This window comes from Histoplasma capsulatum, genomic scaffold, assembly GCF_000149585.1.
Source record: "Histoplasma capsulatum NAm1 scaffold_4 genomic scaffold, whole genome shotgun sequence".
Classification (NCBI taxonomy): domain Eukaryota; kingdom Fungi; phylum Ascomycota; class Eurotiomycetes; order Onygenales; family Ajellomycetaceae; genus Histoplasma; species Histoplasma mississippiense.
In genome coordinates this window covers 2,309,686-2,329,577 of record NW_001813979.1, presented here as the reverse complement: position 1 = coordinate 2,329,577, position 19,892 = coordinate 2,309,686, and the positions used below count along the sequence as shown (strand labels likewise).

The following is a 19,892-nucleotide window of genomic DNA, read 5'->3' as shown; positions in this document are numbered from 1 at the left end:
GGTGGATTTCAGCAGTCAGGAAGAATCAGCTGCAAAGCAGATTCATGCTGCCACCCCTTTATCATCTGTGAAAGGCTCCTCCGCCGCCCTTCGCTCCCACTTCCTGTCAGTACAGCTCGACGAGTGTCTGCAGTTCCTTTCTTGGCTGTTTGAAGGCACTCTGGCGAGTTGCATGCCCGACTCAGCGCTCGAAACATGGGGAGATGGGAGCGCGCAGTCAGCCGGCCGCTCAGCTCCTCACACAGTCGGGAATACTCAGCGGGAGCGCGGTGAGAGAAGAAAGGGTCACAGGGACAAGCTGTGGTGATGGCTCCCCAAGGACGACGCACGGCTCCTGAGCATGATGGGGGAGCGCCGACCCTTAGCTGAGATAGGGAGGTGTTTCCCAGAGAGGACGGAATCGGCGCTGCGCCAGCGGGCGTCTATGCTTCGGAGACAAGAGAGGGGGTTGTGTGCAGCCAAACTCACTGCTGTCACGACGGCATCTGCAACCCCGGATGGAGCGACGTAGCACCAATCCATGTACACGAAAGGGATGTCATGATCGACTGAACCATAAGGTGGCCTCTCCAAGCCATTCAATAACGGCCTTTGGGTAGGCAGGTGAGGGGAGCCTCGTTTGACAGTCGGCGTCCTTTGTCTTTCTCCTCAGGGGCAACCCGCGGTTAGCCACAGGTATATAACCAGAGAGGGCGAGCCAACTGCCCATCGCACTGCCATGCGTTCTCCTCTTCTACCTTGAGTACGAAACCAGATGATAGCCGCTGTTCAATTCCCCCTATGGTGATTCACATGCGACAACTGGCTGCAGCGCTGTACTTCATTGCCTGGAGAGCGCAGCCCGAGATGAGCACCCCGTGACTGCCTCCCACCCTCTGGAGTATAAGTAGAGAGCTCTCCCCCCTCCGAATCCACTTTTTTTCAATTCCTTTTCCACCTCCCAACTGCTGCACCCGATCCAACGTGAACGTCAGTGGCTGTGTTCGCCTCTCTGATGTGACCTGTCTTTGTTCTTCTCCATCCTCCCACAGCGTCCGATCTGGGGCCACCTTCCCGCCGTGCGAGCCTTTGGGCAACAGACTTTCAGCCATGGCCTCCGCTGAATCTGAACCCCACGACATCATCGTCATCGACGATGATACTGACGCAGAAACGGTCGCCCTTCATTCCCCGTCACAAGAACTATGGAGAAAAAGGCGCCATACGGACTATAGCTTTTCAGAGTATGAGGCTCTGTTTGATGACCCCACGCTCCCTGATGCCTCTGCACCCACAGCAGTGCAGCCACTGAAGAAATGCAAAACAGCCAGCTTGACTGCTGTTCTGATAAGATTATTTCTTCCCGCCCCGGACTTGTTCTGTGCTGATACCGGGATAGGCGGCCGCGAACCAGGAAATCCATGCGGTATTTGAAGTGGAGTCCACGGAGATCAAGGCGCTCAAAGCAGAAGTGCGGCATCTGAAGCAGCGGAACATCGAGCTGGAAGCCAAGCAGCGTGCGGAGCTGAGCAGGAAAAAAGAGCAGATCCGCACGCTGAAGGCTGAGGTCAAGTATGAATATACCCCGGCAACCTGTTGTGTTTTTGGTGCTTGGTAATGAAATCATTGAGCCAATCACAGCACATTAGGGTACATTAACCTTCATCTGGTATAGTGATGTCTCCATCAATCATTGCTTCCATGGTAGCATTAGGCTTGGCAAAATTCACGTGCCTCTGGGAACTTTCGTGAGTAGGTTTACTCAATGAGTGCTTTCTTAGACCTGCCAGGCCCACATGGCAAAACTCAACCCCGCGGCTCGCTTCTATGTCAGGCATCCTCACAAGAAGATTCCTCTGGTGAGGATGCCTGACATAGAAGCCTCATTCTAGTTACGCATTCTTCTGCTGCCGATCATCACATCAGTAAAAAGATATGCCGAAAATCATGTCTTCTGTGATCTATATCTACGTCCACAGACAGGGCCATATATCCCAAATAGTAATACAAGAGGCTGTTCTGATGGGCCCTAGACACTCGAGAACTCCTACTTCGATTAAACTGCCACTTGTGCGTGAAATAATCATAGGTCGGGCCTCCCGGCTCGCGCGGTGACTTGAAAAGAATCTCATATTTCACAAAATCCCTCAAGAACCACCAGGAACTTACTCAGAGAAAGTGTTTAGAAATCAGCTGAGGAATTCGCGCCCATTTATCAACGACAGAAGCGCAAGGCTGTCTAAGAGGCCATCCGTTCCAAACCAGCGATCAAACGGCTTAAAGAAAAGAAATTTTATCTCTATGTCGCGGGTTTGTGATTGTTAGACCGAGCAAATTACTAGACCGACGTCATTACTAGAATGAACACATTGCTAGACCAAGCCAATTACTAGACCGAGCAAATTGCTAGACCGAGAGAATGCTAGACCGACGTCATGGCTAGGATGAACACATTGCTAGACCGACAGAATGCTAGACCGACGTCACGGCTAGGATGAGCAAATTGCTAGACCGAGTGCGAGTGAATGCTAGACCAAATGAATGCTAGACCGAGTGAATGCTAGCAGGGATCCTGCTGGGATCCGACTTAATCCACCTTCTGGGGATAGAGAGATCTAATACCTGTTGGCACTAAACCAAAAATGCTCTCATGGCGGGCGGGCAGCTCAAAGTTCCACACAAATCTGAACTTCTTATTGCTTCATATCTCAGCATTGCCATTGAAGACCTGAGTTAAGGGAATATCCTATCTGCTATGTGTGAGAATCCCACATGTGGTTTTTCAATACAGCCAGATTTGGTTCCACCGGCCCATCGGATGATTCATCTCAAACCAGGTTTCCCGTGGGGATTGGGAGCGTTTTCTCTTTCTTTTGGCCTTTTCCGTTTCTCTATCAAAACGGATGCCTGCAAATTCAAAGACCTCAGGCGCATCCGTTGGTGTATCCCTGTTCGCGAAGGCTACTTCACGGGGAATTTTCAGTTTTAGGTAGTCGCTGCTGAGGAGTTGAAATGTGAGTTTGTGTTTCCCGCGGATGCTTATCAATTGAAACTCATCGAGTCCGGTTTGTTTGGGCGGGAAGAACGGTCCAAAATCACAGTCAGTGTCTGAATTCAAATAGACGTGTCCGTGCATTTGCACAGCTTGCCTTGCTGGCGAGGGTCGGTCCAAAGGATTGTCCTCGTCCAAACAATAGAACTCGACATACTTTGACGGATACACGCCAGAGCTGTAGCAATAGTTGACATGCTCCACAGAATATAGGCGGAAAGACTGGCCAGCGATGGACTTGAGTGGTGATTCGCTCTGCTTCTTTGCATTTTTGACAGCGTCATACATCTCTTGAACCTCCCTCTCCTTCTCTTGATCAAAAGTTCGCTGGCTGTCCTTGGCCTGTTCGTGGTATTTTCTCATCTCCTGGAGCTCCATCTTCCGCTCTTGACGTTCCGCTTTGAGTTCATAGTAGAAATCAGCATCCGACCCGTTGTAGGATCTGTCTGACGCGGTATCATCCCGATCGACCTCGTCCTCATCATCCTGGATTAAAGCGTTTAGAGTTAGAGTTCCTCTCAATGACGGTTACAGCCTGATGCCATATGCTCATGTGCTTACATCTGCATCAGAATCGATAGAGGGAGCAGAAAGGCTGGAGAGATCGTCATCAAAATCTTCAGGATTCAAATCCCGATCCTCTTTGGCGATGAGACCACTCAAGCGAGAGTACCATGTTGGAAGGTTTGAGTCGACCATGTTGAAAGCACTTTATGAATACAATAGTGCAGGATACATACAACAGTACTGGGTATTCAAATCCTATTTTCAAACAATATTGTCTTGCTCAAGCTTGTTAATTGGAGTTAGCTGACTATAGTCGATGCTCCACCTTTGAAAGTGGGAGGGCTGAACATGCTTAACATCACGTGGCTTCGCAGACGGGTGGGGTGAGCCGGCGATTGGGCAATCTGTCACCCGCCGTCATTCACCGTCGCCCGTCACCCAGCTAAGATGGTGGCCAGAATACCGTACGGAAAAGGGACGGGCGCATTGCTGCTGTCACGACATGGATAATATTAGCCACTCTCGTTTGTTGCGGATTCAATTTGCAAGTACTGAGGGTCTGATGATTCCGATGAATCTCCCAAAGTGAAAGGTTTGGCGCCGGCACGCTCTGCCATCTCATGTTGCCCAATCTGCCAATGCATCGCCTCTGCCGATCTCCATGGAACACCCATCTCCTCTGAAATTTTGGCCCACATGTCTGCTTTGAATCTAATCTCATTAGCTTTACATTCTAGTGCCTACTCCGAAGGACACCTTACCTCTCATATAATCGTGCAAGTTTGGTTTTCTTCTTTTCATCCCAATCCTTTTTTTTTTTCAAGGTAGTTCTGATAATGAAGACGGCAGCTGATCAGGCTTCGACCGGGGATATGCTTGCTAATATCCTCCCATTTCATACCCTTTCCTCGAAGCTCAATAATTAATGCGTCTTCGTCGGCCGACCATTTTGTCTTTGCTACCGGTGAACCTGCACTTCGCCGCCGCGGTGAAGAGAAGTGTTGCTGATAAATGTTTGCTCCTCAGAGCCAGCCACAGGACTGATGATGGTAGCTTTATTGTCGGCCTCCTCAGTGCTTCCCGTCTCGCCTGTGGTGTTAGGGTGCAATATCTTTGATAAATCCATTACGGCCGATACTCTTTCAGGGTCTGTTACCGGGAGACAAAAAATTCAAAATGGGAAAGTAAGATGGGAGGGACAAGCAATAATTCCGAGGGGGGATGAGCAACCTTTATACCCTTGAGGCCCTTTGCCAGACCGATTGAGCATGGCTGCAGCAAATGTGATGGAGGTCCGTGGATCCTTTCAGACTTTTATAAATTCACACTCCTTGTTTGGATGGCACAAATCACTTTGATGAACCGGAAGTGTTATCTAATAAAGTGTCCCATTAATTCACGAGACGGCGAATTATTTAGCAGACTATTCTACTCGCGATAGCAAACAGCGGATCACCAGTTTCCTTCTATCCAATCCAGGACATGCTTAAACCCTTCACTCTACACAGGAGATAAGGTTAATGTGCGAAACGAGCTACACACAGCATGGACTAATCAAGTGCACCCATAGAATTATTGGATGCAGAACACGAGTACGGCAATTCAGTTCTTACAGCAGCCTATGCGCTGCCCACCCATGAGAATCTGTTAGATATACATACCACTGACCAATCAATTTGGCGAAGATATTCCTGGTTCTACCTTGCCGTATAGGCATTCATCATGGCGATGGCTGACATCACAGACCAGGTCATCATTAATCATACAGGCTGGTATCATAGGGCAGAGGCATGCTATATCCATTGCTAAACAGGGCCGTTTGAATATGATCCGCACACAGCTTGACCTCAGCGTGATTAGAAATCCTATGAGCGAGGCTCACGATGTTTTTAATCTGGTTGGGCAATGTGTCAGCGTGGACCTGTCTTAACCAACGTTGTAGGGGCTCACCTGGCGACCATTTAGCCCAATTTGAACAAACTTCTCAAGCTCCTGCTCGTCAACGTTTGCCCCCGCCTTACGGAGGAAGTGGTTGAAGATATCAAGGCGGGCAGAAGGGTCGAAATCGTGATACTGAAGCTTAAGGTGAATTCGATCAAGGATGGCTTGATCAAAATCTTGGAGAAGATTAGTGGTGAGAAAGAAGATTCCTCGATAGTACTCAAGTGTGCGTAGGAATATAGCAACAAGACGGTTCCGTTCCAGGTGGAGGTTGTCCCGCTGCTGCAGGAACACATCGGCTTCGTCAAGCAAGAGGACTGCTTTCCATTTGCTGGCAATCTGAAAGATGGAAGTGAGCTGGCCTTCCAGGTGGCCAGCTTGCGTATCTAAATCTCCGGATGAGATCTAAAGCAGTTAGATGCCTGCAAATGTTGATGTTGATATAAACGTACTGAGTAGAGTGGTCTTTCAAGGCGTTCAGCAACAGCCTCGGCGGTTAGCGTCTTCCCCACTCCCGGTGGACCGCTGTCACGTGTTCAGTGAGTTTCTGTTCAGAGCAGCTTACTGCAGCAGGATGATAACGCCCTGTCCCTTGCCTTCAATAACATCGTCAAAGCTTGATATGTTGACTCGGCTCTCAGTGAGGGACTGAATGACTTCTTTCTTATCTTTAGGGAGGGTTAAAAGGTTGAATGCGGTGTTTGAGAAACTGGATGGCTCAACGTCTTCCACAGCAACCACAGCAAATTCACCTAGGCCGCACTCAGTATAAATCAAGACAACATTATGGGATGTGAATCTGTACCCCATATCTTGTCATTCAGGGAAAATGCCAACACTGTTGGACTACAGAGGGCCAGGTCATCCTCCAGCATCTGGCTTGGATCAAGATTTCTGCATCCGATGCGGTCGACGCTTTCGGTTTCTAGAACTGTGCCAAACATGTCAACCATATGAGGTCTTTTAGACTCCAGTCTGCCATAGTTCGGGTTCATTTCGCGGAAGACCTTGGCATCCACCACGATCTTACTGTCCACAGGATATTTTAGCATTCCATCCTTGCGCTGGATAAAGGAGGTTCCCCGATACTGGCAGTGATGGCTTCCCATCAACGAGACAAATTTCTGACCGTTGGATACGAGGCGTGATTTGATTGCTGGGTCGGCGTGGTATTCCAGCGGATAGGCGGGGAGATTTTCAACAAGAGTTGCTCCTCGGAACTTGTTTATTTGCACAATCTCGGTTGATTCACCGAATACATCCCCATCAAAATCAAGATAGTGGCCATGGACCTCGAAAATAGTGCCTTTGGGCGTGATTTTCTCCTCGCCGAAACTGTAACGAATACAGCGAGGCAAACTGGTCCACGGGCAGGTCACATATATTAGCGCGCCTGGTTTGAAGAATGCCCATAGAAGATCAAAAGCTATTTTCCGATCACGCCGGGAGGAAGCAAGTCGTTCTAAGGTGGGTTGAAACACCTTCATCAAATGCTGTAGCAGTAGATCCCGGTGAGCCATGGCCTCAGCCTCAACGTCTTGGTTATCTTGTGCGGCACATGGGCTGGAATACTCTTTTAGCTCTGGAAGGAAATGAAATAGCAAATTTTGCTCGATCTATATGCCACCATTAGCGACTTTCAGTCCATGGGAGAAAAACCACCATACCACTGGTTTGTCGACTCCAAGATCGGCTGTCGTGTTGTTTTTCAGAATGGCTCTCAGAATGTTTCGTAAACCTGTTGACTTGACGTCAATGTAGGTTGAGATCGCTTCGGTTTTTTGGTCTGAACACTTGTTAGCAGCTTCTTATCCACGGCTATATACTACTCACGAATACGTTTGCGAACTATGAATGCGTATTTATCTAATTCGCTGATGTCTTGAGCCGGAGGGGAATCTGTGATCTTATATTCGTATTTTTTGGAGTCCCAGCTGCGTCTCAGTCAGCAAGGTTCTTGAACCTGGTATGGGCCTCAACATTACACTTCGTTAACCACTTTATATTCCCTTCTGGAAGCGCGGACCCTTGTATCCTTTTCCTTCTCCTTGTCTTCTTCAGAATCAGCTGGGTTGGTCCCTGTGTCTTTTGTGGATTGGGCAGCTGAAGGGTTAGACTTGAGGTCAGCGAGCACGGCCACAAGAAGATCTTTCAGTTCCCCCCGCGAGATGAACGGCGTCCTGTCATTGTCTTCGCATGCTTTTGGAGCTGCAAGGTCTCCTAGTTCAAGGGTGGCTTTCTTAACAGGTGACTTTGCTTTTGTTTTGATGAATTTCTCCCGAAGTATCTCCACACCAGGGCTGTTTGGAGGAGTACGGGTGGATGAAGGCGGCGCATGATCATCGACAGCTTCTGCATCAGAAGGAGCAGGGTACAGCTCTCTGAGGTCTTCATGGCCGGGGCGTTCTGGAGGCGTGTTGAAGCTAGGAGGAGCAGGAGGAGCTTGCATTGTGATTGACAAAAGGATTACTTGCAGCGAATGAATAGAAGGTGAAGTCAGTGTAGTCTGCCTTTGTGGCGAGTAAATATTTTTCCCAATGTATTTACTGGACAGGAAACGATGAGCTCCAGAAGCAGGCAGCCAATACGGCCTCCCCCAACTTAAAAAAGGATACATTTCCCCTCTCCGACAATGAACTTTGTCTGTCTTCAGTTGCCTTACAGTTATCAAACATCACCGATAGTTGGATTTGACAAAACATCGGAATGAAAGCCATCCGTTGCGAGGACGCTATCTCGGCGATGGCGGAGCAGGCTGAAAGATTTGCCGCCATGTCCGTCACTTTTGCGAAAGCCCCAGAGCTTGCGGAGAGCCAAGCCGAAACAATCAGCCGATTGACCCAAAAGCTGATCAGTGCCATAACAAAGATTCAAGACGATGCGCAAACTGCCGCAAACGTGCTCCAAGAACGCCTGCGGGCCACAATTCGCGAGCTTAGCACCCAAGGGAATACAACGACGAGGAAGATCTTAGAAAACAACAGCCTGGATACATTGCGGACTATAAACGCAAACTTCAGGCTAGCATTTGGGCCACTCAAAAAGTCGGAATATTGCAGCAGAGCCAAAAAGTATGCAATGGAATCCAATTCCATGAGAATTAAAACCGTTCGTGGACTATGCGAAAACGACCCTGACGCCGCTCTCACCCTCTTGACAAGCTATCCCACCAAAGTATGGACCGAATCAAGCACAGAAGTGTTCAAAGGTCTTATAAAGATGTTGAAGGATGAGACGAAAGTAGGCATCAATTGGCCACCTCAGATTTTGCATACTATGGATAAGCTTGAAGAAGAGAGGCCGATGTGTGAGGAGTTTAAGATCCTTCGCAGTAGGATATACCCACTCTTCCCAATTATTCGTCACTGACAGGCAGTCAGACACAGTCTCTCAGCGTCAAGCTCAGCTTCCCCAGAGGAACGATCAGCCTTCCCCTTCCTCACCCGTATATACACAGCTGAGACCGATAACCAGTGGAGCCACTCGGGCTCTTCAGAACCAATACCCATCTACAATGAGTGAGTCAAGGTCTCCCATTCGCGCGAATGCGAGCAGTGCTCACCAGTGCTATAGCTCGGCTGCCGAGCCTACAGCAAATAATATCCACGGCACCAGTCTTCTATCAGCGTAAGACGACCGCTGCTTTCCCTCACTGGACGTGGCTAATCAACGGACAGGACAAGTGCGCGATGGACCACATAGCAATTTCAACTTTGGACAGCCAGTTAGCCCCAATGGTGAACGGGACCAACCGGGCACCTACCACAGTACGGTGTATCCTTCAAAAAAACGCAAATTGGAAGACCCACAACTGGGATTCCAGGAAAATAGGGGTAAGAAAATGCCTTTCAAATATTCGGATAGCGCAGCTAACCATTTACCCGTAGAGGTCGGATTTATATACACAAATGCTCCAGCCGTCAATATATCACAACTATCCGAACCATTCAGAGCGGCGCTCCAGACCAGTCGACAGTGGAAGTGGGAAAGAAGCCAAAACTTGGAAACGACGTCTTGCCTGGCCACGTTGTTCCCGAAGGATAACATTCAGGATGTTTCTCTGACTATCTGGTGTGGAAACGAAGATGCATACGATATCGTCACCGCGTTTGGGATGCAGCTTGTTCTTTTATCCTAGACTTCGAAGTACACGCTGGCACCCCTTACGTATGTGGTATAACCGGCGGGTACTGTGAAGGGTCTATAATCCGTCGTGGGATAGTTGTGGATTTCGTGCGTTGCATAGTCTTCTGTCTCCTTATTATATATCGACAAGTAATGGCCTTTGAAGTGTATAGTTCTATCATGCTGGGTCGGCGGGAAATAGTGGGCTTGGATGTCTTTTTCCTCTCTCCCTGAAAGAGCGTCGTCACCTATCTGGACATATATGGACATTAGATACGCATCAATAAAGAGTTAAACGGTGGTTGAGCAAGACGAATATCTGGATGGACTTACCGCCATAACCAAGGCGCACTTGAACACACCTGGCTTCTCTATAACTATTAAAGGCCTTGGCTATCGCATATCAGTAATCACAGAGACGGATGGTAATGGAGAAAATGCAATCTGTATTCACCTTATCGCAAGTCAAAGGTGAAAGACACAACCAAAATCAAACCTCGGGATGGTCTCCTGTCTTTTTCTATGGAATGATGAGAAATCGCGACAACGTGGGGGCAAAACAGAGTATTTTTTTCAATATTCGGCTAAGTGTTTGATATTACATAGACAGAAGTTGGACAAGGGTAGCCCGCTTTTCAATCTTTGAACGAGAGCTTTGAAGGGTGAAAAACTTGTGTGGGGTGACTTCGGTGGGGTGGGAATTTTGATGCGTGTCCTAGAGGCTGCTCAATCAAAGTCAGATGCGCACCCCATATTTTATTATTTCTCCCATAGAGAAAGAAAGAGCCTTTCAAGACTGATATCCAATATGTTACCTGTCAGGCATACATGCAGAAAATTCTGGGTGGATGGGATAATCCATTTTGAAAAACCAGCGTCATATGATTTTGCCTGGTGACCATGAAATTTCCAGAATTTGGAACTATCATTATCCAGGGAACATTCAAAATTATGGAATTTCGATCCTATGCACAGGTTTTCTTTTTTGCATGGGGAATCCTCTATCTTTTCCACTAACTGTTAACTTTGCCCAAACTCCACGGCACTCAGAGTGGGTGAAAAAAATATAACATTAGTCCCCAAACATATCCCACCCAAATGAGGCACGGATGCATGAATGGGGCCGTTGTAGCCGTAGCATTTTTCGCGACCATCAACCAGTAACCCGCAAGAGGGGTTTGCACCCTTGAATGAAAATTCCCAGTTCCAGCTAGACCAATCAAGTTACGTTCGTGTTGAAGCTGACAAATCATCCTGATCGAAGCAAGTGAATCGTTCTTAATTGGCCCAGGGTCTCGGGCCCCAATGCTAATGAACGTGCTTGAGGGTCGCTCTATGTTTCGACCTACGCGCCAGGGGCAGCATGTGGTTGATATAAAGACCTTTACTTCATCCCATCTTTTTGGTTGGGCACCAACTCCGCCTGCCCCGCCATATGCCTCCACTGGAAGCTTCTCGCTTTTCGCGCAAGAGGAAGCAACCTGAGCCACCTTCCGAGCGACTGTCGAAGAAACAGCAACTTGATCATTCCCCCTCTTACTGGGATAATTTGTCGGAGATTCATTTAACTAAAAACGCGATAAGAGAGCACGACCGAAGAAACACTGCCTTAAATCAACTGCAAAAGCTTCACAAACCGGTTGACCGCCAGCACCGAAGGCCCATCACTCGCCTGTTTCAGGCGGAGCAGGAGGCGGGTCCGAAACCCATCCTGCCCACTGATTTTCTCAGCGAGTGTTCACCCGGTCAGTTAAGGGAGATAAAAAGGCTCTCAAGATTGGGAGGACCCGACCTTTCCGATTTGAAGAATGTATGTAACTGCAAAACCGAGGCTGACTCTGAGCCACTAACATGTTCTTAGTATTCAGCTCCGATGAGCTCAAGGACGTCCAGCTCTAACCGGAAGCGTCGCGCGAAATCCCCTCCATCATCCTCTGCTAGAGACACAAAGACAACGACAAAAACCTCAAGCACCTCAGCCTATAGTCGGAATTTTCAGCAGCATCTAATCAACTACAGTGTTTATCCCCCAGAGTATAAATACCCTGACGGCCAAAAACCACCAAAACCTGATAACTTGGCGGAGATCCATGAAAGATTGGCACTACCACGAGCCTCTCTTTCTCCCTCAAAATTCTCCGAAAAGCGCTTTGAGGACTTTAGAGAAACAGATGCAAAGGCATCTAAAGAGAAGCTGGTTATAACCTCAGTGATTCCAGTTCTTGACGGCGATATTGGTGACCGTAATTGTGTCGGAGGGGAATATCCATTTGGAAATCTTGCTCCCTTAACTAATGGAACATTGTCTTCAGCCAAACCAGATCACTTTTTTGGCGCGCGTCCTGAACAACTGAATCATTCAATCCACGAAGCTCTTAGTGATCGAATTATTCCATCAACCCAGGATGATCTCCCGATGGCACCAAACTTCTTTTTGGAGGCAAAAGGCCCCGACGGATCTCTCGCTGTGGCCACATGGCAAGCATGCTACGATGGCGCCCTGGGTGCCCGCGGAATGGATGCTCTACGATCCTATCGGCAAGAGCAGACCTACGATAACAATGCTTACACTCTTACGTCAACTTACCATGGAGGGACACTAAAGATGTATGCTACCCATATCGGCAAGCCAGATGCCCGGAATAGTCACCCCAAATATTTTATGACACAGCTCCGATCGTTTGCCCTTACTGATACTTCCGAGGCCTTTCGACAAGGAGCTTCAGCGTACCGAAATGGTCGAGATTGGGCAAAAGAAACAAGAGATGAACTTATTAGAGCAGCAAATGAAAAACATTCTAAAGCTCACTCTCCTATCTCCCAAAACCGGACGGCTTCGGATTTAACGCCGATCCTGGACGATTCTGACGGGTCAACTGAGCCTGATGAATATCAAGATGCCCAATGGAGTTTTGCGGCTCCAGCTGAAGAAGTACCTCAGGGAAATCCGAAAACGCCGAAAATCCGCAGTGAGTCCCTTGGTACGACCGTTGACGGGACTAGCCAAACAGCTGGCGATAAAGAGCCCTGGCTTCCGAACTGAAGACATGGTACTTAAATATGATTCTACATCAATGTTTTAATACTGTGCTGTGAATCATTATACCCACTTTTGTGTAATTGACTAGTTTTGAAATCATTAATTCCTGGTCTTTTCAGCGTACGGAGTAGTGAGTTGAATGAAGTCCGCTGATCCGAACTGGGAACGGCGGGACAACCTTTATGACTGACTCTTTTAATCCTTGCAAATGCCAAGACAAAGGCAACTTCGTTGGAGTCCTGCTATTCCGAACGCTTCAAGGTGGCTGGGGAGGTGTAGATGACGTAAATCAAATTAAATCGATCAAGTTGGTCGCCAGGTTCGTGATGGTTTTCCCTTAGTTGATTTTCTACCACTAAGATTTGCTCAAAGCTATTACCGTTTAATAATTCCTTATGGAATGCGATTTTTTTACATTTTATCCTTGCGATAATGAGCCCCACCTTACTTTTGAGAGGAGCCATCAGATATGGAGTGGAATTTTTCAGTTTGCGGCTTCGCAGCGCGAGTTTGCCCCAGCAGCATTTCAGCTCTTTCTTCGGGATGTTCCAAGTTATACAACGGCATCATTGAAAGGAGTCAAAGGCGAGCATGGCCGCTTGTATGCTAAGGGCAGAGCGATCTGGCACATTGAGTCTGTGCCGAAAGTATGTAGAATGGGCAACGCGACATCAGTTGAACAATTTCTACTCGGCATCTCAACTCCAACTTACTGTTCGTTGGATGGGCGCTTTTCCTGGGTGCAGAGCTCATCTGGAGGTCCTGACGGGGCAGAAACCAATCCACCTCGCGGCAACTACCTAGCAGCGTTCACTTGCGCATGGGCATTTATTTTATCGGCACTTTGGGCGGAAGCTCACTGCGGAAGCATAAGTTATACAGGAGCAACGGCTCCAATTGTTGATAACCGCGACAAACATATGAAAACCGGTCTCAGGTCAATACAATGCAGCACCAACGAGGCCGATTGGTGGGCCTCTATTTTGGCAAATGGCAGTGGTTGGAGGGCAACTGTCAAACGGGATGGAAATGATTATTTGTCTCCATGGAGCATTCAACTTGGCAGTGAAGACTTCACAGTTTTGGTACCTTGCACTACAGAGCGGATAACGGCATCCAAACCCCCCAGCGCCACTGAGGCGTTGAGCTTTCTTTCTCGTTATTGTGCAACTTATGACCTTCGTCAGCAAGGACTTGCTGCATTATTTGCAGCATTGGCATTGCCGACACATAGTCTATTTGCCAGACCCGCCGCCCTCCCGATCCCATACCATGCGGCGCAAGAGAGACGTGATCCCTTGGGCGATGACATATTTGCCGGCATCATTTCTGAAATTCCTTCCCTCATGACAATTAGTGCCGCTGGAATTGCTGCTGTGTTACGACATACTCTATACGACCCTGAAACTTATTGTCATGTGTCCGGAGTGTGGGTTAAACCAAGTTTTGGCAGAGTGGCCCGCCGAAATCGAAAGAGCGGCCATTGCAGGGTTGCGCTCGTTCGCCTACTGTTGGAGGGCTATGGATGGGGGCCTCTGTATCCTCACTTGTGTCTAGACAGTTCATGCAAGTTCTCGCCGGCTCTGGCATGTGGAGAGCAAATCTACCATTATCTTGGTGGACAGGGTCGCCACACTCATTCTTTTGTCGACTTTCGGAGCAGGACGCTCGAAAAGTGCCACCAGGGCCTTGTCTTCCCCGAGTAGAGGAGGCATTTCTACTTTTCATCACTTCTGCACGAGGACCAGAACGTCGTTTAATACCAACTCCAATGTCTCCATGGAAGCCACCGGGTGAGTCTATACTTGAGTTGAGTTCTCTTGACGTCCAGCGTCACGCAAACTGTGAACACTACCTCCGCTACGTGAGTTGGTCTTGGGAAGGCCTTGAAGGGATGGTGGAGGACCCAGGATTTTCGAGGATCAGATTGTGTGACAGTGTACACGAAAAATATGTCCCTGATACAACCAAACACAAATCCTGTCCAGAATCACTCCTCGCCGATGCCAATGATTACTTCCATTCGTGGGTAGATCCCACCCGAGCAATATTTCAGTGGTTGAAAGAGATGAGAGGCCCTGAAGCTGACGTTGATGTTAACACCGCCGAATTACTCCAAGTGTTTGAAGAAGACTCCGATAGAGCTGGCTCCAAAGATTATGAGGAAGACATGAATGTGGATAATTTATTACCTTAAGGCCACCTTTGTTACCCGTCTAACTCGTCCAAGTCTTCTGCCCAACCTAAGGTTTCCTTGACTGCGGGATGGTCAGGGCACTTCTTGCTTATTCTATATGGGTTCTCGATTTGGCAACGCTTCCATTTTTTTCTACACCCTGGTGCTAAACAAGTTCTCTGTGCATGTTCGTTGTTCGCATGTCGGCAAGGTGGATATTTGCAAAAGCCTGATAAGCCGGAAGTAGTACTCATGATTAAATCTCTGTACTGTTTGCTGAGTATGACGGCCCGATCGGTGCTGAAAATGTTGATCTTGTGCTTTGGGAGAACTTGGAATGGGACTGGATTCTGTTGCAAAAATACCTGCTGTTTGGCCATTGTTTTCCGGTTATACTGATGGTAACTCGAGTGTGGAAGGCGAAATTTTTTTTTTCGCCCACCTGACGATGGAAGTGCTCTGTTTCCCCCGCAATCAGCATTGTTGCCTGATTTCTGCACGGTGTTCAAAGAGGAAATCTGCTGAGAGCCAATCATTTCACAAAATATCTGTTGGCTTCTCAACCTCTGTGCCTTTGTTACCGGGATGTCATCCGATGACGCTAACCAGTTGATTGTTTCAACAGCCAATTGTCTTCGTTTTCGTGGTGCGACTTCAATCGGAGCCAGAAAAGCGATCTGTGCCAACTTGGCATTGCTGTGTGTTTAGCTCCCATTGGTTGAGCAATTCAGCATTCCTCTTCCTCCATCCAGGCTGTGTGATAGCTAAAACGGGGAACAGACCAGAAGCTGATTCTGAGGCACGGTGAAGTATCTACAAAAGTGCAGAGAGGTGACTCAGCAGCTCAACCAGTCAAATCTAAACACATTTGCTGAATCAACAACTCTGCTTGACAGAAAACTCGTGTGAGCACTTGTCAATACTTAATCCATTGCTCTTCTCGCCCGATGTGGAGTCGTCGACTTTGCGAATTTGCGCCTTTGGAGAATCGTCATTTCAGATGGAGGGTGTCTTTGGGAGGTGAGTTTTCTTGTTGCAAGGCTAGATGTTCTAAATTTAATGTTCTTAGTTATCTTTGTTCCCCTCTATTCTGTATTTACCTTCACGGTTGGCGCCCATAAGCAGGAAGTGACAGTACATTCTTCTGCTTTGGCAGGGCTCTCTCCAAGCTTGAATTCACTTATGAATGGCGAAATGATTGAGGCCAAAACTCGACACGTTGTTTGGTCACATGTTGACGTCGACACATTCGCTCGGTTATGTGAATTTGCTTATCTCCGAAACTACACACCCCCGACTTCTCGCCTGATCAGTGGCGAGACTCCACCTGTGGAGCAGCCAGCTGGGGCAGCCAAGGCTACAAAAACCGCGAAAAGAAAGAAAAAGAGGCTCTCGGTTACTGACTGGGATGCCTGGGGGGCGAGGGCTGCAACTGAGCCTGCATTCGCGCCTGAGTCGGAGCCGGAGCCTATGCCTGCGCCGGATCCGCCGCCCAAAGACCTCTGCGACAACCCAGAAATTCCATATAAAGAGCGAAGTGTCTGGACTAGACATTTGCGGGACGCATTTTCAAGAAGCTCGGTGGTTCCGAGCTTGCAAAGTGGCAACTTAGACTGTCCGTTCACGCCACCTAAAAATACCGGCCCTTGGGAAGACTTTTCCCCTATCTTTCTCGAACAAGCACGACTGTATGTGCTAGCTGATGAATATGGCGTCGACTCGCTGTGCCAGCTGGTTTTATCCAAATTGTATCAAACAATGAAATCCTTCAAGCTTTATGACACTGGAGTGAATGGGATCATTGAATTAGTTCGATTCGTCTACATGAACACACCGCCAAACTCCGAAAAGAAGGTAGATGCCATGAGGAATTTGGTAACACGTTATGTGGTTTCAATTCTTGGCCAGATTGGGGAGAATGAATGTTTCCAGGAACTTTTGGCAGAGGGTGGTCCATTTGTCTGTGATCTTTGGCACACCATTTGGAGTGCGGAAGAGAATGAATTTGATGGTTCTGTAGAATGATTTAATCAAGGACTTTCTGCTGTGGGATCTCAAACTCAGCTAGTAACCGAAACCAGACGTTGAGAAAATTTGGTGTCTACCTTATATTAGCCAATTACATCAAATGATTTACAAGGAGACAGCTCCAATCTTTTTCTGTTACAACACTTTTATTGCTCAAAAGCTTCATGAGAACTTGTTCGGGAGATTTATTCTGGTTATTGCTGACGCTTCAAGATGCGCAAAATAACCCAGACATCGTAAACCAGCGACTCAGTGAAGAGTGAGGAAAGCCATGAAAGAACCACTCCTTTCACTATATATATTATATATATATCTATTGTACAAAGATAGTACTCTAGGCTTCGTTGACATTCTATTGCTAGTTTCTCCTGAGCGTGACCCCGAACAACTGTTCCATGGGCCTCCTCTGCGTGACTTAAAAGCGCAGATTTGGCGGGGAACGCCTTTCCCTCACAAACATTGCACTCAACCCCAGTGGCCGGCCATGGAGGGTTGATATGTCTTCGTTGAAAATGCCTTGTAAGTGATCCGGGTGTTGCGTATTTCATAATACGGTCCTTCAATGAGCAACTAGGATTCCCAACGCATAGAAAGCAAACGCGAGGCCGAAAGCAGGCCTGGGACTGATTAGCTGTAGACTTGACCTGCACCGACTCGATTGCTTGGCGCAAAAGGAACTCAGTGTCATCCTCGGAGCGCCGCTGCCGCTTGGCCGGAGGGGAGGGATTGTCATCATCGGGCACTGGCCGGCTGCGGGACTGGGTGGACCGACGCGATGGTCGCCCTTCCTCCATGCCGCAGAATGCAACACCCGCGTTGATTGTGTTGATCCGCTGCTGATACTCTGCTTCAAGGCAGGCACCTGGCATGGTCAGCATGCTGTCAACAAACAACAGGTGCTCGGGAGGCATGAAGGCCTCGTGCTCGAAGGTGTCCATGACTTTGGTATCCACCAGCTTCCCAGCCAGTTGTCGTTCAAGGTCAATCACAGGCTGCTCATTCTTATAGCGCTCAAGGTTCTCACAGATCCGTCGGTTCCGCTGCTGCTGCTTCTCATTACGCAGCTCACAGATAGACCTGTTGTGCTCCGACTTTGCTTCTGCTACCCGATCACAGAAAATCTCCAGTTTCTCCAGGACCTCCGGGTTGGACTCAGCGAGTACTCTGTCGTCAAGGTGCCCGAAAGCAGTCTTGCATACCTTGTTGGCACGCTCTAGCTCAGCTTCGCGATCCTCCAAATCCCGCTTGCGCTTCCGGACAGTAGCCTGCCGGCCAAGGACAACTGGGAGGGAATTGAGTGACCGCGATTCCTCTGGAGAGAGCTTGTACGGTCGGTTGGAGTCAATTGACGCACTCATTGAGCAGGCAAATCGCACCAACGCTGTTTGGGAGCCTGTTTTCCGGACTATACCCTGCGCATCCATGTCAACGTCCACCTGATAATGCTTGACAAAGGTGCGGATATCCATGTGTTGGAGTATGACATTCTGAAGAGCCTCTGGAACTTCCTCTGTTCATCATTAACTCTCTGATTTGACTGAAACACAAAGGGAACAGAGGGCCTACTTACCACTGTTGTTGAATGCCTTAGCTCCAGCATATCAAAGATTGTATGGATGGGCAACCTGCTCAAAGCCTGTGATCTCGCCGGCTCGGTGCATCTGAGAGCTCACCACAGATGCTTTCATCATCTTCTTCAAGACAATCTTAAATTCAGTGAGCGTCTGCTCAGTCTGGCAAAACACAAACTTATCTTGTAACTCATTCTTTAGTAGTAACTTCTGCTGTCCCTTACCATCCAACACTCTGACACTGTAGAGTCTCTCTGCAGAATCCAACACCGGCCCAGTTGTTGAAATCGACTTAAATCCTCCAATGTAAAAGAGCATAGACAGCAGGCAGATATGTGGACTGAGAATCTGAGTTGAGTCAAAGATGATTTCCAGAACTTTAAACTCATTCCGATCAATTCCATCAATCAATCAGGCCATGCTGTGAGGATTAGAAACACATACAATGCCTTATCTCCAAGAAATCTTTTAGTGAAGTCTGGTTTTAAGAATATGAACAATCGGGGACGTCCACTGTCTGGAACTTGAATCAGGGTTAACACTATGTCTCAATACTGAAGGTGAAGGAGTGCTGAGGGACGGCTTGCAGTGATGACTGCAAGTTGCAAGAAGAAAAGTATTTGGATACACTGTCAACCACAGACAAATGTCATCTCAGTAGTGATGAGAACACTTTGAGCAAACTCAGCAATGTCTTCAATATACATGTTCTTCTTTGACCACTCAACAAACACCAGCATTTTTTCTGTGGCCACCCGTGCAACAATCTGCAGGAGATTAATGGCACTTCTGGTTTAGTATTCTGAGGAGAGAGAGTATAGATGCTCACATCTTCCACCTTGACAATTGTATCTTTGCCAAGTCCAGATGCTGTTTCCTGTTTGAGGACAAGGTGCCACCACTTCCAAAATGTCTTCAGTGAACTTTTGCATTGAATACCCAGACAGTGTTGATTGTTCTTCCCATGATGGATGTCACACTGCCAACTAAAGAATTCATACAGGAAGCAAACTGTCTCCTCTATATCTGAGATTCAGAATCATTGCCACTCCGCGTTAGCTTTGATGTGTCGACAATACCTACCCAGCATCACTGGTGAGCTTATAACCCGGTTCAAAGTTCAAATGAGCCACTGCCTACCTCTCCCAGTAATCACAGATCTCATCGAGTTTTTCCTGGGTTTTGGGGCTGTACCGCTTCTGTCGAAGCTGGGAGACATCAAGACTCTCTGCTAAGGCCAGGTAGTGTTCAGGGGGGAGTTGGCCCTCGTCGTCGTCTTCGCCCTCGCTGACGGAGCCACTTTCGTACCCACTGTCGGAAAAGATGGCATCCAGTGCGGAGAGGGTATCCAGGTCAGACTTGACATCCGTCTTGCTCCTGCTCTGCTTGTCAGGTCCGGCCAAACAAGAGAGAGGCGCCATGATCAAAGACAGCCCAAGGAGAGCCGGCAGTAAAAGGAGGAACAGGAAGAAT

The 19,892-nt window shown here is 48.2% G+C and overlaps 7 protein-coding genes across 7 annotated transcripts; 3 read left to right on the top strand and 4 right to left on the bottom strand.

The window, feature by feature from the left end:
* Positions 1-1,089: 1,089 nt before the first annotated feature.
* Positions 1,090-2,176, top strand: HCAG_04694 (predicted protein; the record flags this gene model as incomplete). The annotated part of the gene is made up of 5 exons (XM_001540804.1): positions 1,090-1,278; positions 1,379-1,551; positions 1,655-1,727; positions 1,761-1,838; positions 2,069-2,176. The coding sequence occupies 5 exons, from the start codon at positions 1,090-1,092 to the stop codon at positions 2,174-2,176; spliced, it is 621 nt and encodes a 206-aa protein (XP_001540854.1).
* Positions 2,177-2,761: 585 nt separating this feature from the next.
* Positions 2,762-3,730, bottom strand: HCAG_04693 (predicted protein; the record flags this gene model as incomplete). Its single annotated transcript, XM_001540803.1, has 2 exons — positions 2,762-3,517; positions 3,593-3,730. 2 exons carry the CDS (start codon positions 3,728-3,730, stop codon positions 2,762-2,764), a joined length of 894 nt encoding a protein of 297 aa, XP_001540853.1.
* A 320-nt stretch (positions 3,731-4,050) lies between these two features.
* HCAG_04692 (predicted protein) lies at positions 4,051-4,236 on the bottom strand (the record flags this gene model as incomplete). Its single annotated transcript, XM_001540802.1, has 1 exon — positions 4,051-4,236. One exon carries the CDS (start codon positions 4,234-4,236, stop codon positions 4,051-4,053), a length of 186 nt encoding a protein of 61 aa, XP_001540852.1.
* A 260-nt stretch (positions 4,237-4,496) lies between these two features.
* Positions 4,497-7,928, bottom strand: HCAG_04691 (predicted protein; the record flags this gene model as incomplete). Its single annotated transcript, XM_001540801.1, has 10 exons — positions 4,497-4,614; positions 4,892-4,913; positions 5,152-5,182; positions 5,489-5,818; positions 5,932-6,004; positions 6,045-6,231; positions 6,285-7,095; positions 7,147-7,265; positions 7,313-7,413; positions 7,465-7,928. The coding sequence occupies 10 exons, from the start codon at positions 7,926-7,928 to the stop codon at positions 4,497-4,499; spliced, it is 2,256 nt and encodes a 751-aa protein (XP_001540851.1).
* A 3,111-nt stretch (positions 7,929-11,039) lies between these two features.
* Positions 11,040-14,841, top strand: HCAG_04690 (predicted protein; the record flags this gene model as incomplete). The annotated part of the gene is made up of 7 exons (XM_001540800.1): positions 11,040-11,414; positions 11,466-12,573; positions 12,861-12,928; positions 13,133-13,291; positions 13,391-14,073; positions 14,202-14,437; positions 14,633-14,841. 7 exons carry the CDS (start codon positions 11,040-11,042, stop codon positions 14,839-14,841), a joined length of 2,838 nt encoding a protein of 945 aa, XP_001540850.1.
* A 261-nt stretch (positions 14,842-15,102) lies between these two features.
* Positions 15,103-16,845, top strand: HCAG_04689 (predicted protein; the record flags this gene model as incomplete). The annotated part of the gene is made up of 4 exons (XM_001540799.1): positions 15,103-15,117; positions 15,446-15,518; positions 15,601-15,651; positions 15,890-16,845. The coding sequence occupies 4 exons, from the start codon at positions 15,103-15,105 to the stop codon at positions 16,843-16,845; spliced, it is 1,095 nt and encodes a 364-aa protein (XP_001540849.1).
* A 361-nt stretch (positions 16,846-17,206) lies between these two features.
* Positions 17,207-19,840, bottom strand: HCAG_04688 (predicted protein; the record flags this gene model as incomplete). Its single annotated transcript, XM_001540798.1, has 8 exons — positions 17,207-17,236; positions 17,307-18,160; positions 18,203-18,335; positions 18,522-18,581; positions 19,064-19,186; positions 19,249-19,296; positions 19,421-19,439; positions 19,560-19,840. The coding sequence occupies 8 exons, from the start codon at positions 19,838-19,840 to the stop codon at positions 17,207-17,209; spliced, it is 1,548 nt and encodes a 515-aa protein (XP_001540848.1).
* Positions 19,841-19,892: the final 52 nt, after the last annotated feature.